The following is a 24,260-nucleotide window of genomic DNA, read 5'->3' as shown; positions in this document are numbered from 1 at the left end:
ATCCCAGATATGATTCTAAGCACTAACATATTAAATTTTTCCTGCATTAACACCTAATTAGCTGATAGAACAAAACATGAAAATTCTACAAATGTATTCTATCATGTATCAGTATTACCATGAGATTCAGTTAGATAATTGATGTTTGTTCATTGAAAAATTAGGCTATTTAAATGTTAGCTTCAAACAGTTTAGAAAAGACTTGTCAGAAACATAGTTCATGTTTTATATATCAGAAAAAAAATATTTTCTCTCCTCCGTCCTAAAAAGGAAAAAAAAAACTTCATAAAGTTAGATTCTAATCTCAACTTTGCCACAACTACTAATGCAACAACCTTAGAAAAGTCTCAGCTTCTTAGATTTTTTTACATGTCAAATGATGAAGCTGGATCAAATGATCTACCCATTTCTATGTGAATCAATCTATCTGAATGGATCTGAGTAGATCCATCTACTCAGGAATTTTGAAATAATTAAATGAAAATTGGGGAGCAGCACAGTGCCAGCATTGGTCAAAGAAATTAAAATAAGAACACTTCTCTGATGTACCTCTGGCAGTCAAAATTTAAAATCATCTCTCTTCACGACTAATGAATGTGATCACCCTTTAGTTCTTGGATTACTTTATGAATACATCTTATTAATATGCCACGCCACTCCATTACCTCTTTGTTTCTACATTATTCCTGAATATGGTTTGTCTTTCCCAATCCTAAATTCCTAAGTCTCTATGATAATTAGAGGACTAAATTTGTCTACTTTTATTATCTCTGGTTTTCAGCATTTATTCATACTTTTAGGCACAGTCATCTGAGGCCTTGGGTCTTATGACTGGCTCTCATATATTTTCTTATGTAAATTACTGGTATTAAATTACTGTCATTTTTCTTCCTTCTTGCTACTCTGCATGGTACCTCGTTTGGTTAATTTCTACAGGTAATTTTTCTCCTTTCCTTTTCCTTTTCAGCTTAAACTTTAAAGTCTTAATTAAATTCTTAATTAAAGACACATAATTTTGGGAGATTTCACACACATACACAGACATTCACACACACATTTTAAACCAGTATTCACTTTATAATATTTAGCATTCAAGTACATAGGCATGTATGTATGTATGTATGCATGCATGCATATATAAGTATACACACATATATGCGTGTATATATACATACACACACACACACACACACACACACACACATATATGTTGTATCCTATAACAAGCTCCTTGGACAGCAGAGACTGTTTAGTTTTTTACCTTTCGTGATAGGGTACAAATCCTGAAGTTAGGAAGGCTTGAGTTCACATCAGGACTCAACACAATTGACCTTATTAACTGTGTGATCCTAGGCCTAAGTTACTTAGCCCCAATTGAGTTGCCCCCCAAATCAGTAAAGACTGTTCACAGATTAGAGGTCCTCTATCTCTTATAATTCCTGAATTTTAAGTTACTGCCCAAAAATCTCAATCTGAAGCACCATTTCTGGCTTTGACTTCTGTTTTTCCTCTAATCTCTCCTTTCTCCCCAACCATAGGTGTTCCACAAGAATGAATCATTGCCACTTTTCACACTGTCACAAGCAGTATTCTTTTCTTCAGTTGTTAGATCTTTCCTTAGATCTAATAATAAATTAAAAGATCTAATGATAAAGATCTTTATTAGATTTTTCCTTTTAGCTTTAATGTCACTATTATGCTGATGAAGTTCAAATCTTTATTTCCACCTCTATCTCCAACTACCACAAAGCTCATTGCTTCAGATCACCAGTTCAAATTCAACAGATATCAAACCTAAAGGGTCTTCATTTTCACTGGATCCTGCCACCAATACCCATAGGTTTCTTAAGTCCATTACCTCTATTCCACAAAGCAGATATGGTAGGAATCCTTGAGTTGTGTTTAATTTCATGAATAGAAAAATGTCTATGTAGAATATCATCATCAACACTGGGACATTTAGAAGGACCTCTCTGATATTGGCAAGTACCTGTAGCTTTCATATCTTCCTCTTAGTCAACATAACTATTGTTACTAGTAGCAAGTAACAATCACTAATATTTATATGGCACTTTGACAGTTTGCAGGCAGCTAAATAGTGCAGTGAGTAGACACTCCAGCTGGGTCTGGAGTGTGGAAGACTCACCTTCCTAAGTTCAAATCTGGTCACACACAGCCACAGTGTGACCCTGATCAAGTCACTTAACTCTATTTGTCTCATTTTCCACATCTGTAAAAATGAACTGGAAAAGGAAATGGCAAACTCTACCAGTACCTTTGCCAAGAAAACACTATATGGGGTCAAGAAGAGCTGGAAACAACTGAAAAATGCATGAACAACAATAGTTAATGGCTTAGTGCCCCACTAATATTACCTCACTTGATTCTCACAACAACTCTGAAGTCAGGACTATTATTATCCTCATCTTCCAGATGAGGAAACTAAGTCATAGAATGGTTAAATATCACAATAGCAACTAAGTTTCTGTGATGGAACTTGATTTCATTTGTTACTATATCCATTATATTACTTAGGTGCCTTTCACTATGCAGAAAATCACCAAAGTGATCTTTTTAATTACCTCCACCTGGCTTTCATATAATTTCGAGTTATATATGAGAAACATTTTGGACAAAACCAATTCTCTATTAAAATTAATGCACTCCCCAAAATGGGATCTTGTGTTCACTATCTACTTCAGTAAGCAGTATGAATATAAAAATATGTTCTACTTAAAAAAAAATCAAACACACAAAATCCTACTTACCTAGTATAATATGTCACAGCCTCTTCATAGTCACCTGAACTGAAAGCTTCATTGCCTTTTTCTTTTTCACGGGTAGCTAAGAAATCTTTTTCTTTGCCACTCAGACCTAGAAAAGAACATCTTTGCTGCATATAAAAAGGGCTAAAAACTTAATAACAAAAATAAAGAGTATTTAATTTAAAAAATAGGAATTAAGAGTCAGTTAGGTGGCGCAGTAGAAAGAGCAGCCCTGAAGTCAGGAGGAGCTGAGTTCAAATTTGACCTCAGACACTTAACACTTCCTAGCTGTGTGACCCTGGGCAAGTCATTTAACCCCAATTGCCTCAGGGGGGAAAAAGGAATTAAAATTTTTGCAATCACAATTTTTAAAAAACAGTTCTATCATTCTGAATGTCTTGTGCTGAATTACAGATTTCATTCTGAGGGCTTTTTGAGTTGTTAATGAGTAAAATTAATATTAGTTGATTCCTTAAGTGCACCAAAGAACTGTCACAGCATGCCTCAAACCTGATTTGTGTGTGAATGGCAAACAAAGGAATTGAGAGGTTTTGGAAAAGAAAGAAGAATTTTAAAAAGAAGATTAAACAGTTGGCTGGATGATGAGAAAACTGGATTTATTTGAAGTTATATAACCCTAATATAACAAATAACTATTTTAATGGTATTAACAGTGACAAGATAGGATTTGAGATTTGATTGGCATGGGGAAAGTAGCTTGCGGGGAGGGGAATTCTCAAACCATCAAACTTAAAAATGGTACTTCTGAAACCTTAAAGATGTCTTCCAGTTTATTATCAAAAGTCAACATAATAGGACAGAAATTTCAAAACTTACTAAATTAACTTCTGCTAGATTGCAATTACCTATTGTATCAATATTCTTCTCAATCTTAAGTGAACGTGGCCTGATATTTGGGGTAGTGTTTTCTTTATAATCTTCATCGATCTTTGAACATTCTTTTTCCACATCAAATCTTAAATGAAAGAAAAAAAGTATTTTTTATAAATGAAACATTTGGAAGACTTTGAAATAACACAGGACAGTTTAATTATTGCTAAACTTATGTTTCCCTCACTGTGCCTTTCAGAACCTACCCAAACAACAAATATTTATTTAAAGGGCCATTAAACTAAATAAATGTGATCTTTGTATGTTGGTTTAGCGTTTATAGGATGCTTTACACAAATGACATTTCTTCTTTCTCCCTGTGCCTTTGCTGAGGTGTGCCCACGCTTGAAATGCATTCTCTCCTTAGAATTCCTAATTCAGAGTGCCTGGGATACAATAGATGTTTGATGACTACCTGTGGACTGATTGATCTTGTTTGACCCTATAGTTATTTATTAAAATTCCTATTATAAAGAGGCCAAAAGAGTTAAGCAAATGACTTGTCAAGAGTCCCACAAGCTAACATATTTCAGAGCCAAGATTTGAAGCCAGATGTCTCCCCCTTCAAGTCTGGCATTCTTTTCATAATACCACACTACTTCTTAATACAGGCTTATATTACAAATTATCCTTGCTATAATATCAAATGTGCAATCTAATGGGAACTCCAAAAGCAATCAAAACTGATACCATATTTGGCTTTATGGATTAAAATCAAAGAATATCTTTCAAGTCTTGGGCATTGTGCATTATTGGATACGAAAAATATTATTGCTTGGTTTTGTGGTAATAACACTTACTAGCTGTGTGATCCTGGCAAGTCAATTAATTATGTATTCCTCTCAGTTTCCTCATCTATAAAATGAACTGGAGAAGGAAATGGCAAAACAATATCTTTACAAGAAAACCCTAAATGGGTCACAAAGAGTCAGAACTGATTGAATGACTAAATAAAATAGAAATAGGGAATCAGAAGCTAATAGGGAAGAGAAGTGGACATATAAGGTCACTAATAAAATTATATGATATAATGCAGTAATAATATATGATGGTGACAATAACAGCTGACATAATGCACCTACTATGGGCCAGCCACTATACTAAATACTTTACAAAACATCATTCTTTGATTCTCACAGTCACCCTGCAAGGTAGCTGCATTATCTCCATTTAACAGATGAGGGAACTGAGGCAGCGGCTAAGTGACTGGCCCTGGATAACACAGCAAGGGACTGAGGCTCAGTTTGGGTTCAGGTCTCCATAGTTCCAGGCCTAGCACTTGATCCACTGCACTCACAGCTGCCAGTGCGGCAAGTGCCAGGCAAGGAACTGCTTTTATCAGCATGGATTGGGACTTTCTTTATAATTTATGCTCTCAGAGAGACGCCCAGAGCACCAAGAGACTAACTGACTTGCCCAGGGCCACACAACTGGTATATGTGTGAGAGGCTAGACCGGAGAAGAGGAATGCAATTTACTTAAACTTTACATCTAGGAAAAAATCCACAGACCATATGGCACCAAGAATTAGCCAAATTTCCAATGTCCTTTGCTTTGTGTACTAAAGGCAGTGCGGCCCACATAATAAGAACATTGCTCGGCCCGGAAGAGGAGACCCAAGTTTAAGGCTCTGACACGTACTAGCTGGGTGACCTCAGACATCAGATTTCTTCCAGCCCATTTCCTCATCTGTATGTAAATATGGTCCTGCCTCAAAGATACTACAAATGCAGGATGGCTCAGGAGGTGGTTGTGGGGATCAAATCATATGTCAATCATTTTAGAAAACTTCAGGGCTGTACAAACTGCTGCTGTCACAGCTCTGGACACAAACTAAAGATATCTCCCCTCCCCTCTGACAGGAGAGTGAAGAACCAAACCCCTGGGGATCCTTCCTTGAAAGAGGGCAGACCCTGGCCTCTCAGCTCTCCCCAATTTGCACTTGCTGCTTTGCCTGGTTTCCAGGTGTTCGTGGTCCTGACCAGGAAGCTCCTGGCATGCCCCTCTCCCCCTGCTTTTCTGTATCCTTTTGTGTGCTGTGTCCTCCTTTAAATTATGAGCTGAGGACAGATACTGTATTTCTTTATTAACTGTATTCCCAGGACTTGGCACAGTGCCCAGGACTTCTTATGGACTACATAAATGCTGATTGGATTGGATAGTTAAGAAATTATTTTTTAATTTTACAGTAATGCAGTACTTTTCAGAAACAGATACATACAGCTAAGAAAATAGATATAATATAAATATAATAATAATAATATAATATAAATGTACTTACTTATCCCACTCTGCATAATCTCTTGGTACTTTCTTCTTTTGAGAGGATCCAGATTTATTATCTTTCTCCTGAACAAAGAATAAAGCCAAGTTTTACAAGATATTAATTTTTTTCCCTGAGTGTCTTGTTGTGATTAAGATGTAGGGTCTTGAGTTGGAATAAAAATTTATTATTGTTTCAGGCAAGAGAGCTACATTCTTCCATGGACTTGGAGAGTTATATAAGGGCAGATTCTGGAATATAGAACTATTAGACAAAAAGTAATGGAGGTAGGCCACAGGTCTGCTATCTTATTCCCCTCATGTTTGTTTACTTACAGAAGGAATCTAATATTTGGGCCACACTACTTTGCTGAGATAAAGCCCAAAAACTTTACTTTATTCCATCAGAAAAAGGACAAGGTTTAATTTTTGCAACTGATTCTCAATTGAAAGACTAATGTTGGGTTGGTGGGTAATTGAAGAAGGGAGGAAAACTGCCCAAATGTATGTATGTATGTAAAATTAATTCAACTGCTTCCCTACATTATAGCAGTCTATGTAGCTCTTGGGAGAAAGATCAGATACTGTTCTGTTCTGGCATTTATCAGAACAATTCCAGTGCTCTCCCAGCATTGGCTGGAAGCTGGATCAAGCACTGAATTTCCAGATCTTTTCCCCCTCAGGGTATGTGGCAATCTGGGATTTGCATGGCAGATTGGTATTTGACATTAATTAATTTAACACTTCTAGAAAATGAGTTTATTAAAAGTAAAAGTGAGACAAAGCTCAAAGCAAAGAAATGGGAGTAACTAGACAGGGGTCCAAACTGGCTGGTTTGACTGGAAGATGTGACCACACCTTAGGCAGATCCTAGAGCCTGGTACCACCCACACAGGAGTAACTGGCAAGTTACTACCTCCGGCCTCAGGGAGGAAAAGAAGGGTGATGGCTGATGCCCACAGCACCCTCTAGTGTTCAATGGGATCCATTACATGAAAAAAATAAACAGCTTTATAAAAAACCACTCTCAAGTAAAAATTTCCTCTGAATGGGTATTTAGGGATTTTAACAATATTTACTCGATTATCTCTAATAAGGGTGTACTTTCCTCTGTTCTTTAGTAAACATGCTCTAAAACAAGTTCAGTTAGCCCATAATTGTTCATTAAAGAAAGCCCCCAGATTCCTGAGCTACCCTACTCTGAATGTAGGACTGCGTGAGAGGCGAGGCCTGAAAATAGCCCCTACTTTGAAAGGGACACCAGCTGGAGAAGAATGAGGGGCAGGTGACAGGTATTTGGAAGAACAGCAGGGGAGCCCCATGAAGCATCAATAGGAGATGAAATTTGCAAGACAGAGACAAACAGACAGGCAGACAGACAGAGACAGAGAGCCCAAGGCAGAAAGACAGAGACAGGGACAGAGGGAGAACAGAAAACCCAGAGTGAGCATCCTAATAGACCTGTGGGAGAAGTACCCCAGGCAGGGTGGATTTACATCTGATTTCTAGATGTTGGCTGCCCTGTCCCTCTTCTACAGGATGGGAAGGCTGAGGCAAGCCAGGGGTACCCTGAACTGAGCTAACACTTAGTCCCAAAGCCGCCATGGTTTCTTCTTGGATAAATAAAAAAAGGATTGAGAGAGGCCAGAAGGTGACTGCTGGATACAGATAGAGACCAGAGATCTTTTGTGAGGTTACCTTCCAATAGGATTGCCTCCCTGCACAGTTATAAAGATAATCCTGTGGGTTAGCAAATCTTTGTCTGGTGAGAAACATGTGGTCATTAAGGATGAAGATTTCAGAAAAAAGATTTTGATCCTTTTTGAAAAGGAAGAGATTCACTTATGCTTCAGTTCAGGCTGAACCCCAAGACTCTGACTCCTTATGAAAGGTTTTTGAGCAAAGGAGATGTGTTGATGTCATGGCCTAAGTAATAGGCCATTCTCATAAATAGGAGGGTCTGTGTTGTACAGAGATATCCTGTTCTAGATTTCACTGAGGTAAGCCTTTGAAGCAAATGGAACTCAGGCAGGACTAGCCTTCCTGTGTGGTGTTCATATTCCATGAGCTAGGGGTTGCCCAACACATCCTTTCTAGGTGGGGGTGCCCTGTGCTTTGCCACACATGACCATGCTATATGTTGGGTCACCATTCTTTTAGAAATCAGATGCAGAATGACCCTGCCAACATAATTTCCTCCCATATGGCGCAAAATGGACAATCATTTCTCTTCTGAAATCCTTGTTTCCAGAATTCTCCAAAATCAAGTTCAAAAAGATGTTATTAAACTGATAAATTATGGGTCAATCTACTATGTGTTTCTGGAATCTGGTTATCTCCATAACAAATCAACTTGGGCAGAGCACCTCAAACTCAGGAATATATTCATTGGAAAAATCTTAAGTTTTCCCAATAAATAGTAAAAAGAATTTCAAATTATTAATCTCTATGTGAAAGAGTATTCTAGTAAGAGAAATCAAATACTTAAATGGATTTATGATTTTATTGACTTGAAAGTTCCCTCCAAAGATGCAAATAGCAACTCATTCATGCTATATGTACATTCTGAGTAACTCTTTACCTATGCTCTCCCAAGAATTTGCCATAGGATACTTATTCAACATGCTGGGGTCCTTCCTTTCATTCTCTAGACATTGAGGATGCCCAGTGAAACACTTTGGCTATTCACTTGTCATCGTCTGACATCACTATATAACTGGTTCATTTTTATCTTCCTATCATATAATTCCTTGATGACCTCTTTTATTCCTATTCTTCAGAATTCCCAATTAATGTATCTGATGTAGACACCAGATGATGGCAGGCACCAAAAGTTGGGGTTCGGTCATGTGAAGAATTCACAATGGCTATTCTCTTTGGCAAAAGATAGGTTTATTTAGGGGAATGGGCTAAAGACATAATGAAAGAATACAGTAGACACCAGGAATAGTAAATATGAAATAAAGTTGGGAGGGCACAGAATTGAGTCTTAATAATTAATGATGGAAAAGTCAAATTCCCTAGTGGAACTTGTCATTTACCAGGAGAAAGAAAACATCCCAAGAGATTGGGTATGCCCTTAGCTGGCAGGCTAAATTCTGAAAGGGACTTAGCATCCCCTAAGAGTTAGCTAGCTGTAAGGAAGAGAAGTGGGGTCAGGAAACACATCATAAGACAAGGTGGAGTTAGGAAAGTCCATGTGGCATGGAGGACAGGTAAGAGGAAGTTTCATGGGAGACTAACCCAAAGGCAGGCAATGAGCATGGCATGGCCATAAGTAGGTTTTATGGGGAAAATTTTAACCTCAGGGACATGACTGGGATTTCTGAAAGGATATGGCAAGGTGAGGCTGCTCAAGCCCCCTACAGAGGGTGGACCTCAGGGGTTTGACATAACTTGAATTTCTGAGACCTTCTCAGAGGGTGGGACCAAGGAGCTAAACTGATCTCCATCAGAGCCTTCTCCCTGCTTGCCTCACGGATCAATTCTTCAGTTTCTCTCTGCCCAACACATTATTCAGGACCTTATCTTTCAGCTTACAATACTTTATTCCAACAATAAGCCTCTCCAATATTCTCTGCATGTTAATCATTTTTAGTTCCTCAGAGACCGCTATATTTCATATCTTGCTGAAATGGAGCAGCACAGGTAGAAAGATGACACTGATAAGATGGATATTTGCCTTCATGGGAAGCTTGGAATCAATAAAAGACTTCCAAAATTCTTTCCAGTTTTCTCAGAGCAATCCAGGATGTTCTCTTCCTCCTATTTATCTCTAGACCTGACTTCCATATCAGCACTGTTTATCCCAGATATATATTCTGACAGAAAAATCCTATCTGTTGCCTATCTGATGTGATGCAGCTTCTAGGGGAGATGTAGCTATGATCCTATGACAATGACTTCTAGAAATAGTCATAGGATCATAGCTTTAGAGCCAGGAGGCACCTTAGAGGGACTTTGCCTAATTTTACAGATGAGGAAACTGAGACATTATGAGATTAAATAATTTGACAAGGGTTACAACAAAACTAATCCTATTTCAGACAGGATTTGAACTCAGGTTGTTCTGACTCAAGGTCGTTACCTTTTAATGAGAGAAGAAAGGCATATTAACACAATAGATCTATGAATTTGTCCAACCCTTCTGGGAATTATATAAGAAAAGTCACTAAACTGTTCATATTCTTTGGCCTAGAGATCTCACTATTGGTGTTCCCTGAACAAGACACTACACCTCTCAATTCTGAGCATTTTCTTTGGCCATCCCTTATACCTGGAATACTCTCTCCTCTGCCTCAACTGCTGACCTCCCTAGTTTTCTTGAAGTCCCAACTAGGAAACCTTTCCCAACTCCTCTTACTTTTGATGTATCTTACTCTCTTCCCCTAACAAGAAAAAGCTATTATCAGATAATTCCCAGACTATCTTAGAAAGGAACTCTTTATCAACTCCTACTGTACATCCCCCAACCTCTGGGCATCTTCAAACAACTTTTGAGATATTGATTTAGGAAAGTTTGGGACCTGCTTTGCCAGGTGCATTCCACCTGACTCCTGACCTCTCCCTTTGAGTCCTCACCTTTACTTCTCTGGTTCCTCAAAGAAAACCCTCCAAGGTTGTATTTCCCCTACAAAAGATTTAGTTATGATTTAGATCTTTACTAAGTTTTATTTAGCACTTAGGCCATTATGGGGTTTCTCTTTCTCTCCCTCATAGTGACTTACCTCTAATAGCACAGAGGTATTTCCTTGAAATCTCATGAATTATTTCCTTTCCCCTGGTTAATTGTGAGTTCCCCAGGGAAGTTTGTCTTTTTCCTTGCTAACTATATGCTCTCCCAACTTTATTTCATATTTGCCACTACTAGTGCCTATTTTACCTTTTATTTTGTCTAAAACCTATTCCCCTAAATAAACCTGCTTTTTGTCAAAGAGAATGGCCATTGTGAATTTGCCACATGTTTAATTCGAACTAGGTATTGTTATCACAAACTCATCAATTCCACTGCCTTACTTTTGTTAAGTAATTCCTTTTAAAACTGAATGGATGTCCATCAGTTGGAGAATGGCTGAATAAGTTATGGTATATGAATGTTATGGAATATTATTTTTCTAATAAACAATCAGCAGGATGATATTGGGCAGACTTACATGAACTGATGCTAAATGAAACAAACAGAACCAGGAGATCATTGTACACAGCAACAACAAAATTATACAATGATTCTGATGGACGTGCCGCTTTTCAACAATGATCTTGTGACAAAAAGAGCCCCAGAGAGAGGACTGTGGGAACTGATTGTGGATCACTACATAGCATTTTCATTCTTCTTGTTGTTTGCTTACATTTTGTTTTCTTATTTTTTTCCTTTTTGATCTGATTTCTCTTGTGCAGTAAGATAATAGTATAAATATGTATACATATATTGGATTTAATATATATTTTTTAACATGTTTAACATATATCGGATTATTTGCCATCTAGGGGAGGTGGAGGGAGGAAGAGAGGGGGAAATTTAGAACACAAGGTTTTGCAAGAGTCAATGTTGAAAAATTATCCATGCATATGTTTTGAAAATAAAAAGCTTTGATAAAAAATAAATAAAAGTAATTCCTATTAATCCTGTACAGAATATGCTGTATATATATATTTGTTTGCATGTTATCTTCCCCTTAGAACATAAGCTCCTTAAGCATAGGGATTATCTTTTGCCTCTTTTTTTATCCCCCAGTGCTAAGGATACAGTCCTTAGCACATAGTAGGTGCTTTAAGTTTATTAATTGATTAATATACCTCAAGGAGTTCAAAGATAGTAAAATCCCACATTACCAAACTTTCAGAGCAGAATTTTTTTAAATAATAAAAATCTGGAAACAAAGTATGTTCCTATTAATTGGGAAATGGCTAGATAAATTATTATAAATAAATGTAACGAGTGTGACTGAATTTATATATAAAAAGTTCAAAACCATAGAGAAAGAGTTAGACCAGACCAGGAACTGGTCTTCTGGGCATTGATTGCTTCTGAATCTTTTTCCATAAAGTCTTTTTCATGTATAAATCATAGAGAATTAGATTGTTGTTGTTTCTTAAAGTGGGAACCTGTACTCCAGAATAGTTTGGGATTACTAAACCAATGCCCATGGCTTATCTCAAGGTCTATCCGTCCCCCCTCCCCGTAAATATGAATTTTAGAAGTATAATGGATAATTTCTATAACCCAGAGTGAAATCGATTTAGGGAACCTAGCTCTGTACCATAAAGAGTGGTTAAGCTACCAAAGTCTAAGGGCATTAGTGTGGTGGGTCAATTCTGCTTTTTGTTCCTGCTTAAAAAATGAAAGGCATCAGAGCTGAAATTCTGGGCAAACAAAAATACAGATACTTCTGCTGATCCAAAGGTTTCTGTTATTTTTGATAGGCAACTAGATGGCATAGTAGATAGAAAGCTGGGCTAGAAGTCAGACACTTACTTGACTATGGGCAAGTCACTTAGCTGCTCTCTGCCCCAATTTCCTCAACTAAAATGGGGATGATAACATCATCAATCTCACAGTGTTACTGTGCACTTAACATAGTGCCTGGCACATACTAGGATCTTAATAAATGTCTGTCCCCTCCTTTTCTGAATGAGCAAATAAACAATGTAAACATGGACAAGCAATAGCATATGACAAAATTTTTGTAAAGACATCAAAGGTCTGATAGCATCAAATGTGAGTTATTTCCTCTTGCTTGGCTATATATATGTTGCCTTCATGTATTCCTTTCCATTTGTGCACTATGTCCATTTTTCGTACTGACATTCTCCTATTTGTGGGAGAATATACCTCACGTTTATGGGGGAGATGTTCCGTTGCTACTGCTTTTTAGTTATGTCCTCTGGATAACCAAAAGTTAAGGTAAACATTCTTGTGGGAGCTTGTGAGCTCTAGTTTTAGGGGCATGGGCCCAATGATTACCTCAAATATTGAACAGTCATCTTCTTTTGCCTTTTTAGTTTATCTCCAGCAACTAGCACAGTGTGTGGCACACAGTAGGTCCTAAATAAATGTTTACTGACTTGACTTATTCAACCTTTGAATACAAGCTGGGGAGGCAAGGGACAACCTGAGAGGATACTACAAATATAATTTAATGTTCTTGCTCCATGAGAAAGGACAAAAATGAAGAATTCAGTGTGACACAACTGTCAGTTGCTACCACTATGTTGAGTGACATTGCTAAATTGTTTTTCCTCTTATAAGGGAGGAGGGCTTATTAGAGAAGAGTAGGTAGGGGGATGGAAGAAATGAGTGGGTTGTAAAAAGAAAAGGCACTAATCAAACTTATTAATTTTTAAAAGCCATTTTCATATTCCTAGAACCTATCACAGAGTTTTGCATACAGGAAGCACTTTAATAAGAATGTGTTGAATTGAATGGCAAAAGGAATATCTTAAAAGAAGATAAGTCTGCACCAAATCAAATAATAGGGGACCATACCTGCAATTTCCCTCAACTGTATGCAATTTGTACTATGACATTCCTCCCTCCCCAACTCTCTGGGGACATTTGCAGTTATCAGAACAACTGTGATCTCTCAGGTGTTTCATTTCCTGAGCAAAAAGTTTCCATTTTTTAATTCTTCTGTGACAGAAGTCAACTAGAAGAGGATAACAGAAAATGGACAAATGAAAAAAGTTACCATAAATGTCCCCCTTTCCCCCCAAGAACCTCCGGTCAAAGCTATTTTAAAACTTAAAAAAAAAATCCAAATACCTTGTCAGTATTAAGAGGGTTATTTGTACCACGAACTGGAGGCAGATGGTCTTCCAATTCTTGAAATGTGTCCATTTCATGAAAATGCATCTTAGAGTCTTCCTTTTTTATTTCTGATACCCAACTCTAAGAAAGAAAGAAAAAAAAAACAATTACAGGAAAACAGAGCTTCACATATTCAACCAATTAGGCTAAAATAATATATAATTAACTCAACTATTTAGGGATTAACAATCATTTGTATTATTCTTTGCTATCAATTTAAAAGAAATAATATTTATAATGATAACAAAAAAATACCAAAGATATTAGTGAGTTTCTTCAGGTATGTAAAACTGGATAAAAGTATAACAAAGAAAGGAAAACCAGAGTCAAGAATATCAAGAATTAGGTGAATGTTGAAAACTATATTTGCATATATTTGGAAAAATAAAATATAATTCAAACAATTCTGAAAAAATAATATCAAGAGTTGATGGGAGGAGGGGTAATTAAAGAAGGCAGATTTGCTTTCATGGGCTCTTAATTATATTATAAAGCAGTCATGATCAAAGTTGTTACTGAAAGTTGCTAGGGTATGGGATCATGCTGAGAGGGAGCACCAAGGCCACCTCAATCTTTGGTGCACAATAAGTTTTCCACCATGTTGAAGAAATGCCCTATTTAAGCAAGGAGCAGTGATGCACGTCATGGGAACAGGTTGGCCTGAGGGTCACAGCATAATTGCTGGTGAGCAGGGATGCTTTGATAGGGCCTCTCACCTGTGAGAAGATTGCTAGAATCCCTGGATTGGCTCTCTTCCCATTGGCAGATACCGTGCATACGCAAAGCCCATGAGTTGCCTCTCTGAATGGTGACTGGGGACTGCCTACTGTTCACACACTGCTTGCAAAAATGTATAGCAACAAGGCTGTACGGCATAATAAACTGGAGCTCTTTTCACACTCTATGAGTCTCCCGCCTCATTCATCTCACCTCTGAGATCAATGGGTCATATATTTTGAGCTCTCAATCAAGATGGCCGCAACAAAGAGTAAAAGAGAATAATAGTAATCCGAATGACCTATGATTCTATAGGTGAAGCAATTCAGTCCAATCTATCTAGAATTTAGATAGTCACTGAGTGTTCCTTGAATCTCAGAAATGATTTGGCCACAGCAATTACACTAAGAAATGTCAAAGGCAGGATGTAATCCTAACTTCCTACCTCTGGGTCCAGAAATGCTATCTATTATAGGACACTGGTCCCCAAAACAGAATATATTTATTGAAAAGAAGAAACTATAATATACAAAATAGTAGTGATTGATAAACTATGGAAAATAAAATTGAAGAAAGGATTTATTAACAAATGTTCGGAAAACTGAATTACAATGTGATTTAAAAAAAAACTTCAATCCTTACCTCATATTATATATGATAATAAATTCCAGTTGGACCATAGACTCAAAAAAAAAAAACTACAAAAAAATTAAAAGAAAAAGGAACTGTACATTTGGCTCAATTGTATTCTACTAAATAAATAGGACTTATTGCATACTAGATAGATGGATTCGGCTTCACAAAAATAAAACTTTGCAGCACTATCATAACAATAGTAACAAAAACTAATCAAGATAAAAAAGGAAAATAACCTGCTGGAAAATAAACTGAATAAGAAAGACACAACAGCAGGAATATGATCATTTGAATTGAATCAAATTTATCTTCAAAAAACTGACTTTCCTGGCTTGATGTACAGGAAAAACTATTGCTACCCTCAGAGTCAGCACACCTGTGTTCAAATCTTATCTCTGATACCTACTGGCTTTATGACCATGAATGAAGTCACATGATTTATGTCTCTGGAAAGGAGTTATCTACCTCTAAAATGGGCATAATAATATGAGAACAAATGATAGCCTATTCACCTGCCTTGGAAAGGAATGTCCAAAAGTCTGCTAGTGACTAGAAACTTTTGGGACAGCCATTAAGTCTTTTCAGCCACCTAGTTGATTTCACAGTTAAGTCAACAAGATGTCATCACACATCTTACTGGCCTGCAGGAGGTTAAATACTTTAAAATATTTAAATACTTTATCCACATTGTAACTCTTGCAATTTGTTGACAAAATCAAATTAAACTAGAAAGTTCCTTTTTAATAGTATTTTATTTTTCCAAATATATGCAAAGATAATGTTTAACATCCATCTTTGCAAAATCTTGAGTTTTAAATTTTTCTACCTCTCTCCTCTCCTCCCTCCCTAAGACAGCAAAACATCCAATATAACCTGAAAGTTCTGTGAGTCTTTACTTTTTCATGTTTGCCACCAATAAAAGACTTTTTCAGAATAAAAACAAGGAAGATCAAGAACAGGACATTGTCCAAGTAGAATGTAACAAGTCATAGAGAGCATTCCTCCATTATCCATAAGAAGCTCTTTTAATCAGCTACATTATTGCTTCTTACTACTGTTCTCGAGAAACCTGCTCTCACAGAGAACCATCTCATATTATATAAAAGAGAGAACACCATAGTTTTCAAAAGGTCAGATTCAGATAAGGCAGAATTCAATGGCTCTATTTTTTTAATAGTACCAAAATTGCTGAAAAGCAACTTAGTATCCTTTCCTATAAACCTTAGTTTCAAATGAGAACTGATAATTAAAAATGACAGAAGAAAATGAACTGGTGGCAAAATAACAAAGACTTTATTCTGTCTAGGTGATACACTGTGTCTGTTGAACATCTGTGCCAAATAAGATAGGTGTGGAAAGCATTTATATCAAGATTCATTATGTCTTGCTTAAAAGACAACCCGATATGATAAGGTTCATTTGGTACTTCCTCCCAATCAAGACTGAGGATGCTGTAGGATCATGGGGGTATGGGATTCAAATGGGCATAATTATCTAGTACAGCCCTGTGGCATTTTAGTGAAGAGGAACCTGACCAAATGAGAGTAAGTGTATTATCAAAGGTCATATAGCCAGAATTCAAACCTTGATCCAAATGGCCAATATGAAAATTTCTTTTGCTTGACTATGAACATATATTACAAAATTTTTGACTTCTTTTTTTTTTCTTCAAAAGAAGGCAATAGGAGGGAGAAAAAATAAACACTTGATGAATGAAAAAAGAAAATTTAATAGATTAAAAAATTCCTAGTCCAAGTTCTTTCTTTCATTCCCTGACCAAAGAGTTTTCACTAGAGAAGCTACTGAATTTCAATCAAGACCAAAGTATATCAGAATATTGGATAAATGAAAGTAAATGGATTATCTATATACTTAATAGCTATTACACCAATTCTGCTACTTCTGTGCTTGTAACATTGCAGTACTCAATTTAGTTAATGACACACTGCTTTGGAGACATCTCCTCCCTCCCATTCTTGAATAGCCAGGGTTTACTTTACCATGAAGTTTGCTCAGCTGATTGACCAATGGTCCCATAAAAGGGTACTTATTTACACAGGCATGGCAGGAGCTATCAATGAATAGGTAAAGCTCACCATCTGAAATGACTGATCAATATCACCATTCCTTTTCAGAATGATTATACAAACTCATCTCTACAAAAATCCAGCAAAGAAATTTGACAGAAGTCTAGCTCTTGACCTTGAAACCTGAACAATCAGAAACTGACTGAACTTCGAGCAATAGGCAGCCTCAGGTAAATATACTAGAGGTCCAGTAAAGGAACTTCCAGGGGATCTCTGATCAATACTAGAACTCTCTTTACTTTCCCCTAATGCTTTCAAGTGACACATGGTCAGTATCTATGTTGCTCAAGTACATAAGTATGCTTCCTATATTACTAGCTCTATGTATATTTGTGTGTGTGTGTGTGTGTGTGTGTGTGTGTATAGACAAGACACACACAGAAACAGAGGCAAACACAAAGAAAGGCAAAGACAAAAAATTTAGGGGATCCAAGGTGATAGCATTATTTTTAATTGGCAAGAAACCTAAATAAGAGTTAACAAACTTTAACACAACAAAGTGAGGAATTTTCAAAGATGAACACATTTGAAGGCTGTCTCACATTGTATAGGCAGCTACTTGGCCTAGTGAATAAAATACCTGATCTGAATCAGGAAGACTTGTTATGGGCCAGAACTGTGTAATTGAAACAAGGATTCTTACAAGGTGCTAATTTGTTTTGATTTTGATAAGACAAGGTTATCTAGTTTAGTGTGGTGGTTAATAGTTCTCTATAGTTCTCTAGTTCAGTATGATTGAATTAATCTTACAACAAATAATGGTTCCCTAGTGATATAATGATTGCTTTATATTCAGTATGCAGCATATAAGCTGGGACAAACTCAGGCAGATTCATTCCATCTTACATCTTGTGGTGGCAGGTTCTCCTCCTCCGCTTCTCCACTGAAACCAAGACTCCAGAAGGCCTCCAAGAAAGCTAGCTGAAGCCCCAGGCAAGGAGACAAGACTTTGAAGGAGACAATAAAGGATTTGGATTTAACACCTGGCTATTCTTGTGGTGATTAATCTGCTGACACTGAAGACTGGTTCAGAGACCTCCAGAACCGCAAACCAGAACACTACAAAGACTGATCTTCCTGAGTTCAGATCAGACCTCAAACACTTACTAGTTGTGTGACATCTGTAAAAGGAGTTAGAGAAGAAAATGGCAAACTACTCCAGTGTCTTTGCCAAGAAAATCTCAAATTGGATTATGAAGAATAAGACACAATTGAAAAATGACAGAAATGAACCCACATGGTATACCACAAATCCCTCTGCAATAGGGCCCAGAGAAAGTTCAAGAAGCTATGATTACATAAACTTGGCTGGAGCTAATTTTTCAAAGATTACTTTTCCTCTTCTATACAAACAATTACTTGATCATATTCTTCCATTATATCCTCCTACCAGTGTGATCTTATTATGTGTATAACTGAGAGTGATGGAACATTGGTCATCCTGTTATTCATTTGATAATTCCCTTTCCTAGTATTTTAGGCTACTGATATTCAGGTTGCATCAAATATCACCTTCATGACATTGGTAAATATAAGAAGAGATGTTGATAATTTTGTGGATTAAAAATCAAGCCAAACATTTTATGTACAATTTATCCAAAACTGTTACATATATATACCTTTATATCACCATCGATTTTTTCCCATTCTTCTCGTGTAAAACTCGATGCTGTTGCCACAGGTTTCTCTTTTCGTAAGATTCTACTTTCAGGGCATAGGGTTTGGATGCGTTTTTCACAACATTCTATAAGTTCAGGGTAAAATCCTTCCTCACCAGACCTTAAAACATACAATAGTTACATGCATTAAAAAGGGAAAAGACAAGTCTATGTACGTCATATGTCTATAGTGAGCATACAATCTGTATTTTCTGGAAAGGTACTGATTTCAAGGGATTAAGAAAGGGAGGACACTTTAATAAGGCTTCATCAGAATATATATTCTCCTTTTCAATTCAGAAAAATGTGATCATGACAACACAGATAATCTTCATTTAATGAATAGCGAAATCTGCAGCTCATAGAGTTGCAAATACTATACATAGGCAGAGAAGGAGAAGTTGGAACACCTATATAGAATGTAGATTCCATAATCTAGTATAATCTAAGAAAAAACTGGGGGAATAAAAGAAGTTCATACATAGGGAAATAGTGTCATACTCTTTCCTCTGTCAAACCAGAAATCAGATCATTTTTTAAAAATTCATCTTTCTGGGTAGGATACCAAAAAATACAAAACAATAATCTTAGAATATTCATAACATTTCTTAAGTAGAACTCACCTTATTTAAGAAAGTAGAGGACATATAAGGAAAAAAATATTAAGTGTATTCTGATCCAAGGAGATGGGGGCTATGCCTATTCTGAAAAAGGATAACATTCTTCCCCTTACCCTAGAAAGAAGAGCTGAAATATAAGGGAAGTGAGGCAGCTAAGCTGAGAAAGAGACACAACCAAGCAAGGGAGAAAAGATGGGAGAATATCTACATTGGGAAGTTGCTAAGCTATGCTGCCACACCTATGGCAGGAGGAAGAAGGGAAAGACTGGAGGTGTACTTAGTGGAAGCCACACTAAGTATATAAAAGATTTTTGAAAATGTTTCTCTTTGCTGAGAATGAAACTGGCAATGCTCTTCATTACTCTTATCTTAGTTCTTATACAAAACTTATATTTCCAATCTTCATTTATTTAACACTATAAGGACCAGATATAACAATTGAGAGAAGAATTTTAAAACATTTCACTAAATTTAGTATAATTTCTCCCATATGTGAAAATAAATCTTAAATAAAAGTCATGACCAACAGATGTTATATGATTTCCATCATCTGTATTTTCTTTGCCTTCTAGACTAAAAAAATGCACTGTGTCAATTGATAGAGGTTAATTCTTTGATGTATTCTTAAATTCTGGTGCATTTTAAGAATATATTCAGTTTAGTTTTTTGAAAACAGGTTTCTCTAAAATATTGTTCTTGGTTTTGATGTTTTTCCTTGGAAGGATTAAATGCAGAAGAGAATACTATTATATATGATTGACCAGATTCACAAAAGAGAGACATAGACTCTAATTGCCTACTTGCTGGGAATACCAGCTGGAAGCTGAACAAAAAAGATTTTATTGCTATATAATATAGCTCTCTAAAAGGAATTAGGTGGTATAGGGCTTGGAATCAGTAAGATTCATTCTCATCAGTTCAGATTTAGTCTCAGACGCTTACCAGCTATGAGACCTGGACAAGTTACTTAACCCTGTTTGCCTCAGTTTCTTCATCTGTAAAATGAACTGGAAAAGGAAATGGCAAACCACTCCAGTAACTTTGCCAAGAAAAACCCAATTTACAAAGAGTTAGTTCATGACTGAACAACAAACAACAAAGGCAGAGAAGCATACATTAATTAAGACTATCATGGATACAGAATGAGAGCAGTTTTCTTGTGGAGCATAGAATGAGACATAATTTTCTGGCGGGAGGAGATTTAGTAAATTCATCAGAAACAGCTTTATCTGAGGCTAATTTCCTACCCATTATTTATTTCACTGCAGGTTTAAAGAACCCTTTATTTACCCACACAGAAGTGGAACTAAGTATCGACTACACAACCCCCGAAAAGAAGAATTGGGAACAAAGTGGCAATGCCCACATGAGGGTGAAGACCATATAAAGACAGTGATAGTTCTAATTCTCAACCAAACACTTGCCCTTAACCACTAAACATCTTTAAATAACTTTATTGATAGCATGAAACTATTTTTATTCTTTTAATTTATTTTTGTTGAAGAGGTGATATAAGTAATGAGTGTGTCATGGAATAAAAAAGTTTGAAAATCAAAGTCTCATACTTTTCATTTCATAAACGATCAGGTTTCTAAAATGAAGATTATAATCTTGGGGAAGAAGATATCATCATAGAGAGGAAAAGATGGCAAAAGGGACTAAAAGATAAGAATGGGCAAACAACAAAGTGACAATGGTGGATGGAATATAACAGTGCCAATAATGTCGACTTAGCAGAAGAAAGAAAAGAGGCCTTTATCTAGAAGTTTTTAGATAGCCTTCAATCACCCTAGGAAACCCCACATAGGTATCTATTACTAGTCTGATAATGACTACCTTGGATCTATATGACTCTTGTCTTTTCCCTCTAGCCTTGGTTCCCTCACTTCCAAAAGAACATAGGGGTTATTTTGTAGCTCATTCCATTCAGTCCCACTGGCCTCCAGTTGGGACTGAATCAGTTGGCTAACCAACCATTCTTATGTTTTTTTTTATTTCATATGACTGACATAAAGGACATTTGTGTATCAGGGGATCTCTGAAGATTAGAGTGGCTACATTTTCATAATGTCCAGCTACAATTTCATAAGTACATAATATACACTACTATTTTCTCACTCTCTCAGAAAATTGTAACAAGTTCAAGCTGATCTAACTCTAAAGTTGTTAATAGATCATGAGAACTTCAACAGAACTATATAGATACCCATAGTAAAATTACTGGCGAGAGTTCAGATGTGTATTAATAAAATATAAACAACCTTACAACTGAAAGTTTTCCAACATGTTAAGATTTTTATATGTTAAACCAATGTCATCTAAATGTTACACAAAGTAAATTAAAAAGAATCAGCTAATTAATTTAATGAACATGCTGTTTCTAAAGAACTGAAAATTTTAAAAATGTTTACCTGAGTACAACAAGAATCTTTTCCAAATGCTTAACATCAGAACATTTTTCAACAAATTTGAAATCCAGATGTTCAATGGGAATCTGAAATGTTTTTGTTGTTCCAAAGCTCCAAAGTGAAGGTGTTTCATCAGTCATTGCTATAATATTTAATAATAGAGAAAAATTGTCATTCTCCCAAAACATAGGTTAGCACTCATATTGGACTTAACATTTTACATATCAAGTTATGCTGAAAATCATTCATTCTGCCATAGCTTTTCCATTGACTAGCTACACAACCTTGGCTTGAAGCCAAAGGATTTGGGTTTGAAACCCAGCTCAGACACTTCACAGTTGTGTGACCACGGGGATGTCACTTCACCTGCCCAGGCCTCAGGTTAGCCATCTGTAAAATTAGGAAATTCGTTTAGATCTTCCAAATTCCCCCTCAGTTTTAAATATATGGTCCTTTGATGCTCCCTGCTCTTCCTATGCTATGATGTTATGAAATGCTTTGTCTTTGGCTCCACCTACACTTCCAGGGGGAGATGTCCAGCAGACAGTTTGAAACATGGATCTGGATCTCAGGAAAAAATGGAGGCTAAAGATACAGATTCTGGTTATCATGCTCTTTGAAATAATAGGAAGAATCATGCATGGAGACGAGTGCTAAAGGTGGCAGTGCTGACAGGAAAAAAACCATTGTATTAAGATTAAAAGTCGGGAAAAGAGGCTCTAAAATAGGAGAGGAGGAGGCGGTATAGGTGGAGATAAGGAAACCATGCAACAGCAAATTGAGGCCACTTGCTTCAGACAGTCTTGATCTTTCAGAAATAGACACTCCAAGCTTCAGTTTCAGTAAACTAGAGATTGAAGTGAGTGATCTCCAAGTCCCTTGTAGGTCTAAAATACTATAGTTGTTTAAATGTCTGTCAAATATTTTGGTAAGGTCATCATACTCTAATCTTGTTTTACTGTTGTCTCTTCCATTAAGTTGTGAGGTCTTTGAGAGGCTCTCTTTACATGCCCAGGGCTCAAAACAGGGCACCCAGGACTTAGTCGGCATTTCATACAGATTTACTGACTAATCTCCAGCAAAATTATAGAAGAAATTATTTAATAAATGTTTTGTCAGGTCTTAAAGGAAGCAACAATAACTAAGATCCAGCAGGCATTCAATAAGAATAAGTCATGTTAAGCTAACTTTATTTCAATTTTGAACATGCAATATGTCAGAGAAATGCCACAGACATATTAGACCTAGTTTCTAGCAAGGGATATATGTATGACAAGATAGATCCTAGATGACATTAATTAGTATTTGGGGCCCAGTCCAAATAATTTTTCCCTCTGGTGAATCATAGGTTCTTAATTTTGGAAGAATGTCAGAGGAAAACTAGTTCAATCCAAAAACTGATCAGGATTCTCTGTGTGCCTCCAATGTTTATCCCAATGTTTATCCAGCCATCTTCTACTCTGTAGTCCTACCATGGACAGAGACTGACTAGCATCTGGTATGACTCATACTCCTTTTAAACTACTTTAACCATTAAGGTTTACTCAAAATGGAGTCTTTTCTGTTTTCTCTAAAAAGTTCTTCTACTACTACTATCTTTACCTTTACAAGGTCAAATTCTCTTTCAGGTGACAATCAATAGAATATTGGAATATTGGAAGGAATCCCTTTTCTAATTAAAATATACCCCCATTCCTTCAGCCAACATGTGGCATGGTTTTTATAGCTCCTGTCATTGTGGCTGTTCACTGTTCCAGACTGGCCAATATCTTTCTTAGTATGGCTGCTCCCATAATCAAACACAGTCCTAAAAGTGCAGTCTGTTTAGGACAGAGTAAGTCAGGGAGACACTGAGATCAAGTCTGGTGCCCAGACACTTACTAGTTGTGTGACCTTAGGCAAGTCACTTAACCTGTTTGCCTCAGTTTCCTCCGAGTGCAAAATGGGGACAAAATAGCACCTACTTCAAAAGGTTGTCATGAAGACTGAATGAAACAATATTTGTAAAAAAAAGCACTTAGAAGGTATCACACAAATGCTTATTCCCTTCCTCTCTCCCTTTCCCTTTTTAGACAATCTAGGATTACTTTAGCTTTTTTGGTCGCCATGTCATTCTGTTGATACATATTGATCTTACAATACACTACACTGCCTAGGTTATTTTCAGACTAATTATGGCCCAGCTATGCTTCTCCAATCTGGTACTTGTGAAGCTGGATGGAACTTCATAGTAATCAAAATTGATTTTTAATTTTATTAGATATGCTGGTCCACCATTCAGCCTGTTGAGAATTTTTTTGTATTCTAATTTAATTGTCATCCAATATGTCAGCTTTCCCTTCCAGCTTCATGTTTCTTTGATAAGTATGCTATCTAGCTTTCATTTAAGTCATCAATAAAAAAAGTTGA

General features: G+C 36.5%; 1 protein-coding gene across 4 annotated transcripts in view; it reads right to left on the bottom strand.

The window, feature by feature from the left end:
• SPAG1 (sperm associated antigen 1) overlaps positions 1 to 24,260 on the bottom strand; it is a 77,060-nt gene that overhangs the window by 45,812 nt on the left and 6,988 nt on the right. For all 4 annotated transcript variants that reach the window (XM_031947053.1, XM_012541737.2, XM_031947051.1 and 1 more), the window contains exons 2-7: positions 21,855 to 21,993; positions 18,785 to 18,944; positions 13,681 to 13,806; positions 5,938 to 6,005; positions 3,632 to 3,741; positions 2,769 to 2,874 (exon numbers count right to left, since the gene is read on the bottom strand). In XM_031947053.1, the coding sequence (XP_031802913.1) occupies positions 2,769 to 2,874; positions 3,632 to 3,741; positions 5,938 to 6,005; positions 13,681 to 13,806; positions 18,785 to 18,944; positions 21,855 to 21,993 (709 nt within the window). The remainder of the gene's footprint in view (positions 1 to 2,768; positions 2,875 to 3,631; positions 3,742 to 5,937; positions 6,006 to 13,680; positions 13,807 to 18,784; positions 18,945 to 21,854; positions 21,994 to 24,260) is intronic.

This window comes from Sarcophilus harrisii, chromosome 1 (assembly GCF_902635505.1).
Source record: "Sarcophilus harrisii chromosome 1, mSarHar1.11, whole genome shotgun sequence".
NCBI classification, from domain to species: domain Eukaryota; kingdom Metazoa; phylum Chordata; class Mammalia; order Dasyuromorphia; family Dasyuridae; genus Sarcophilus; species Sarcophilus harrisii.
Note: the sequence above shows the minus strand (reverse complement) of the source record. Positions and strands in the feature narration are given on the sequence as shown.